Consider the following 7,361-nt stretch of genomic DNA (forward strand, 5'->3'; position numbering starts at 1 on the left):
TTTTCTTGAAAGATTGGTCTAGAGTTGCACACAGAAAGTGTAAGTAGGTTCAGAATCTTTACCACCATGGGCAGGCATTTCACTGGATTTTTTAAGGAAGTTTAATTTTTTTTCAGTGCAACCCTTACTTAAACTTTAAATTATCATGACACAATTGATACAATGCCAGGGAACGGATTCACTCATTGCAAGGAGACTATTACAGATTACCTTTCAGCTCTAGAACTGGACGCCTCGTGCCAAGAATACGCTTCACCTTTATTAGCTGAACTGGAAATGCCAGAGTGCGATGTACTGTGTCTGACACATGTGGTCAGCCTCACAGATCCCATTCCGAGGTTGTTATTGCTAAGGCTTCTCCAATTTACAGTAATGGTTTTTATCACCTTGATCTGGCTCCTCCTTCAGGGCAGGACCTTCCGTCGATCCATCCAGCCCACTTGTGTTGGTGAGGTTGATGGGTGGGAGGGGGGTGTACTCCATGTGGAGAAACAGTTGGGAGTTCACACCTCTCTTCTGCAACACCTCTTCCACCCTGGTGAAGAGGAGAGTGATAAATTACATGACTTTATAAATTGTATTTGCTATCGATAAGCTCTTAGGCTAATGCTGGTTTCATCTGCCACAGTAGGTCATGTGAAGAGAAAAGGAGACAGCATTCCAAAACTTGTTGAAGGCAAATAGTGTTGAAGGCACCTACAGTACTTCTGGCAACAGTACATTATCTGAAAATTTTCATCATGATAAACTATAATGTTATACTGTTCTTCTTTCCAAAAATTTCTATCATCATATGTCTTCAATGAGGCTAAAGAGTGTATGGAAGGTAACAAACATTTGTGAGCATGTATAAAAGAATCAACTCTTCAGATTTTATTTTTTCTTGAGCATTACCTACAAATTTACCTATAGATGACTGAGGGAAGGTCTGGACCTGGAACATTTAGAGCTAGTCTAAGTAAGAGGCATTAGTCCAAAGTGCTCTACTCAGTCCAATAATAATCTCCTCATTGTTTAGAGCAGTTCTTTTGGACTGGATTGTCTCTGACCTTTGGTTATTGCACATTCCATCATCAAGTGTGTCCAGTAGTAATGCTTCACATGTAATTATAGTCTGTCCGTAACCGTTACTCTTAGTTATGGATCACACAGCAGGCACGTTTCTGAAGACTTTTGATGGTTTCAGGTTCCGGGTGCTTAGCACTGGATCAAGTTATGCAGTAGTTCAGGACTAGCCTTACGTTTACCCACTGTAGACAGTAAGAAGGTCAGTGATTGGGGTCACTTTCAACATTTCCAATCTTCTCACCATGAGTTTCTGGCATTCAAGTTTGCCTTCAAGGTCGTCACAATGTGAACATGGCCACAGTGTTAGTTGAAGTTAGCCTAAAGCTAAATGAAGTTTTGTGGGACTTTTGCCCAGTATATTCTTCACCCAGTTATCATCAATGATCAGTATTCGAAATACCCAAATGCCAACTCTCACACTCTGGCCGTGCAAGCCATGTTTTCAGTGCAAGACTTGTGTGAGATGCCAGGTTTTATGGTGAGCAAGTTATCATTTTTATGCTTACAAAGTGACATAATAAAGTTTTAATACAGCGGCCCGGCTGACGGCTTCTGAAATAAACAGTCAGGCAATCATACTGCATGGTCGAAACTTCTAGTACATGTACCTCTTGTTTGTTCTGTTAATGCTCTTTACATAGTTTGTTTTACCTCAATGTACAAACGGGTACTTGAGTATTTACAAGACAATTTAAAATTTAAAGGTGTAATTTTATTTGAGACTTGTGAGTTAATTAGTGTCTGACACATGTGGTAGGTAAGTAGTAGAGTTAATTAGTTGGACTTCTTTGTTGTCAAGGTACTAAGAATAGCTAATCATTAATTTTTATCAATTTGAACGCATTGTAACTGGGACAACCAAAAAGTTTGATGGGCAACCTAAGCTTTTGTCCTAAAAAGTATTTTGCACCCTGATGATGTATATGGTTGAAGGACACATTCCCCTTAATGTCGCAGTATTAGCATCATACAGTTCTTTAGGTTGACTTTTTGCTGGGCCTACTCAGCCCTTTTTGTGGGAATTGATTCAATTGACCTCACAGCTTCACGTTGACCAATGATGGCAAGCAATCAGCAACTAGGCTCCCTCTCTACAATTGAGGTGGAGGTCTGTCTAGTTCTATCATCACTCAAGGTTGGAATTTGCTAAAACTAATCCCAACAGTACAAGGCTCACCTTTTCTAAGCTATCTGAAGTATCCTTTTCATCCGGTACCTATTATAGTCAATAGAAGATCATTTATGTAGCAGACTATCTATTTGAAAAATAATCAATCATTGGACACACATTTTTTTCAAATATATCAAAAGTGCGGGAGAAAAGTTGCCCCCTAAAGTCCCCTAAAGAATAAATGTAAATCTGCACAATTTTTATGATGTGTCACATTTTGTTCCTTATCTTTTGGCTACATGTACATGTTTATCAAAGAACTTCCAGTCACATCCACAGGTACCCTCAGGGCTGAATCAATAAGAATGGCAGGTAATAATTCAAATAGCTGGCAAGTGCTATGGTGAAGGTCAGTTATTCTATACAGATACAGAGAAGTACTTCTTTGCAGGATCGTGAAGTAAAAATTTCTCATAAAAAAACTCCATTTATCAGCACAGCAATTGCCAGGAATCCTTCAGTTACAACTTTTTAAAAATCTATAATTAAAAACAATATTCTGTAATATTGCTTGTACATGTAAGTTCAACTATTGTCCTCCTTGCATTTTAGCTCAATCCCATTTTACCAATAGTAGGAAAAAGCACTTAGAGGGAGCAAACTTCCAAGCCATCAATTGTGATGGGAACTGTAGGCGTCAGATCTACGTGTAGCAAACAGATTTATCAGTTGCCAAGACATACATGTACAATGTCATGTATCCTGATGCTTTCAGCTCTAACAGTTCATCACATTGGACAGCTCTGTTCTCTGGTGAAACATAAAAATCCTCTGAGGAAGATCCTGTAGATTCCTTTTAAGAATAGAATTCCTCATGTTGCCCACATTATGAGTGCAACTTGTGACACGTCTCCGATAACATTACATGTAAAGCGACTATCGCAGTTCGATTTTCATCAGTTTGATCACGGGCTCTGCAAAATTGGGTAACTTACAATCTGACGTTAATCTAACATCAAATTCATGTAACTGCAGAACAAGTACTAGGTGTTAATCACGGTCAATATGTACTAAATGTGCAGCAGACCTTCACTTGACTGTTTTGATACATAGTCACTGTATTGTGTTATCAAATTTTCCTCTCTAATGAGATCAAACGTGCTGTCGATTTGCAACAGCCCTTCCTGGCAGTGGGACGAAATTAGTTTTCAGCCTTGGTAATGGATGTTAGGCTCGGTGGTATCAATCAGCTGAAAGTGAATTGTTCATTAGGTGAGAATTAAGGCAAGAATCGAGCCTGGGGGAAGCAGGTGGCTGTATTGTATCCTCTCCACCCCTCTCTCGTTCTCTTCACTGCACTTAGTAGTTAGCAGGACGGAGGTAATGACCCTGGCAAAGGATTTATTCCCTGCAGACGTCTCTTCTGGTGTAACGTAATTAGGTCTGGTATGCACCTGTTCCATCGCACCATACTTTGCAGTAATTGCTTTCGCCATTGAATCATCTGCTAGAAACAAAGTCTAATGTTCATATTGAGACTGGGAAGTTAACAAGTTATTTCCCAGCATGCATCAGGGAGCACGTCGGCAGAACGTACTGCGCCTGCGCAGAACCCCGTATTTTCGCATTTTTTGTTGGGTTTTTGGTCAACGTTGCATCAGAATTTTGCCTGTTGCAGAGGATATTCTCTCCGACACAACATTTGGAAACTACTGTCGAAATGCTAACCTTATATGAGCGAATACAACCTTATGAGACATTCTGTCGAAGTACTGTGTACAATACATTACGGGTTTTGTGCAGGTGCAGTACGTTCTGCTGACAGGGAAGGTAAAGGCTCATAATACATGAGCACATAGGCAGAATGAACTGCCTCAGACCAAGGTCAATGTTGCATCAGAATTTCACCTGTTGCAGACAATATCTTTTCTAACACAACATTTAAAAACTGCAGACAGGATTTTGTTCTTAAATATGACAACAGGACTTAAACAAGACGTTCTGACAAGGTGATAGGCACAGTACATTACGGGTGAGTGAGTGAGTGAGTGAGTGAGTGAGTGAGTGAGTGACTGAGTGACTGAGTGAGTGAGTGAGTGAGTGAGTGAGTGAGTGACTGAGTGAGTGAGTGACTGAGTGACTGAGTGAGTGACTGACTGAATGACTGACTGACTGACTCCAGAAACATTGGCCCAACAGTGTGGTGCCAAAATTGACATAGTTTGCAGAAAAAATTAACAGAAGAAAATAAATTTCATCAGCCAAATATATCTGCCTAGATGAATGGCCTAAGCACATAGGCAGGTAGGCAGACGTAGGAAAGAACTGTACACCCATCTAGCATCTCTATGCTCGCAAACCTTCGGTTAAACCCTCAAATTATGTACTTTTCATTCATTCATAAAGTACACTGCTTTTTTTTAAAGTTCATATCATGCCAGGACAGCTGTACACAAAGTGCGTACTTAGGCTTTCATCAGCTCGCAATAATGTTACACTTATCTCACTTGACTTCCAATAAGGAGGGTTCAGAGAATGAAAGATGAAGATGATAACAGACTGAGACTCAATTCTGGCTCGTAAGTAATGAAACTTGATGACGGAGATAGTAACATCCAAGGAATGGATGGCAAGGCACAAAGATTCTCTGTCTCCTTCTAATGTAACTTCTTTGGCTCCCTGCCCATTACTTAGGAGGCTGCAGAAATTGCCTGGAGTGACTTCATTCTCACGGGTGTTCCATAGTTCTGTTGGTAATAAAAGTACATCTCACATCATGGCCACAGTGGAGTATTCATATACTACAGTAATTCATTTTGTCTTCACAGAAACAAAATTTCATGGTCTGAGGAAAACTGACATGTTCAACCAAGAAGCTTAAAATTTATTTTTTAAATCATTTGATAGTACGCATTTATTGCAAGGAGGGGGAGCAAAAGACAAATGATTTGCTAACAGTTATCATAACTTCATCATACAGAAGTCAGGAGTGAAAACAGTGAGCATAGAAGTACTACTGAAAAAAAAAACAGGAATTACTGTACAGTACTTCCCAATGGCTGTCATAAAGGCAATCTGTACAAGTGCTGTAGTGAACATAGTTTTGCATTTGACATTGTGAAGGTCCCCTTCCTAATGGAAAAGGATGTACCTCACTCTTTGGCAACTGTGTTGGAGCAAAAAATCCATCAAGAACTGTGCAGTAGGCAGTTCTTTACAATCAGATGCAGTCATATGGATGTGACGTTTGGCATCAGCTTTCATGTGGAACACCATGAGAATAGAAACCAGGAACTGGTTATGGTGTCAGATATACATAGACTTGCAATACCACTACGGTAACTGTAACATTACCAGTGCATGAAATATGGGAACTATAGCTGTGTGCATTGGACGATTTTAAAGCCAATCCATTTTATAAGCTGAGGCACCATAACCGTAGACTTCTCAATGTGAAATCAATGTTACACACTATCATGTGAACAAGCAGATCCATCTCTAACATCTGTGACCCATCTGTAACAGCTACCAAAATTTAAAAAAATGTGGCATTTTTGCTACTACCACATCAACTTGATTTGTTGGTTCTTGGATTTAAAACAAAGACACAGGAGACAGGGCAAAAAGAAAGCAGGCAAAGGCACCCCATGTTAGTCCAAAATGTTACGATAGAAGCCATGAAGTCAACATACTTATGTTATAATTTATACATTGAATTTATACATTGAACTTTAAATGCCACTGCATTTATAGATTAACTATATAGGAACTACAACTTTCTTCAACAATTGGGGCCAAAATATGAGCATTTTGGAGTTGATTTCGGGAAACCCACAATCTTTTCTTTTTCTTTTGCAAATCAGAAAAAAATGAAGAGGCGAATCCGAAAACCAATGGATTAAATTTGTGTGTCCTTATAAATCCCTTCACTGGTCAGGAGTTAATGTCCTGGTACAATACAAACTTAGCCTATTACAGTTCTAAGCTTGTACAATAAAAGCTTTGACCTGAGCTGTATACATCAAAGGCCACATGTTAAATGCCTGATTTACTAGTCTATGTAAACTAAGCAATTATATGTAGCTCTTGGCTTATTTCGGGCGCTTAATGGCAGTGCCACGGGCAGCTGCTGAAAGTCTAGTAATGATTTATTCAGGCAGTCATCTACAGGTGTTGACTGATAAGCCCAAGGACCCTGGCACTGATCTAAATTGTGTATTGATGGTAAAATTGTTGAAGTCCACTTACACTACTCTGCAAGACACTGACACTGCAATAAGGGCTGCTTTATCACCGTCAAAAAGTTTGATTCTTATAAGTCTGGGAGCATCAATTTAATTTGTTGATTTTAAAAGATATGAGGTGATAGGGCAAAAAAATGCATAGGCATTCTATGATGGCCCAAAATGCAACAATATGAGCCATGGTGTCAACATACTAAGCTAATTTACAAATCAAACAATGAACTTTGAGAGAGGCCAACAACCTTGTACACCCCCACCCCCCACCCTGGCTGTGAACATCTGTTTAAAATACTCTCAATATATCAATAATTCAAACCTAAAAGTGCTGCTGCAATAAATTAGAAAGCAACTAGAATGCAATGACTTAGCATTACATGTAGATTTCATACACTCTGAGTTTCTATTGAAGTCTGCATGTTGCAGCACACTATGACTTGGCAAGAGTGTTGGAACTTTCATGCACTTGAGATGACATTGAAAGCAGCCAGTACAAGTACTTACACAGGTTTGTAAAGATCAGGTTTCGACCTCAAAGCTGCAGAGATGAGCCTGCAAGGTTAACCTTTATGTATTTTACATACCCTTCACAGTTTTCATAACAACATTGATCACACTTTGTTCACAATGGAACTTAGGACAAAATCCAAGTACTCCCTGCGCAACTCCTATCAGACACACACAGAAACTGTCAGAGATAGATACTCTAATCTTCATACATTGCCCTTTCCAGCAGACATAACTAGGTTGGACACAACATTATCCGAATCCCTGTTACTTGTGCGGTTATGAGAATCAATAGGAATGATACACTCAACATTTCTTGACTGCCCACATAAAAGGTTTCAATGACCACCATTGAATGCAGTAAAACAGTCAATCCTTCATTCTAACTTCTTCGGCCTTCCATTGACATCTGATGCACAATAACGGCAGTATGA

At 39.4% G+C, this 7,361-nt stretch overlaps 1 protein-coding gene across 1 annotated transcript in view; it reads right to left on the reverse strand.

Annotated features, from left to right (window-relative positions):
• The window catches only part of LOC109482718, an 18,599-nt gene extending 18,070 nt beyond the window's left edge, over positions 1-529 (reverse strand). Inside the window, exon 1 of the mRNA XM_019785537.1 lies at positions 387-529. Within this exon, the coding sequence (XP_019641096.1) occupies positions 387-483 (97 nt within the window). The 5' untranslated portion in view covers positions 484-529. The remainder of the gene's footprint in view (positions 1-386) is intronic.
• Positions 530-7,361: the final 6,832 nt, after the last annotated feature.

Source organism: Branchiostoma belcheri, unplaced genomic scaffold, assembly GCF_001625305.1.
Source record: "Branchiostoma belcheri isolate BF01 breed outbred unplaced genomic scaffold, Haploidv18h27 scaffold60, whole genome shotgun sequence".
Lineage (NCBI taxonomy): Eukaryota > Metazoa > Chordata > Leptocardii > Amphioxiformes > Branchiostomatidae > Branchiostoma > Branchiostoma belcheri.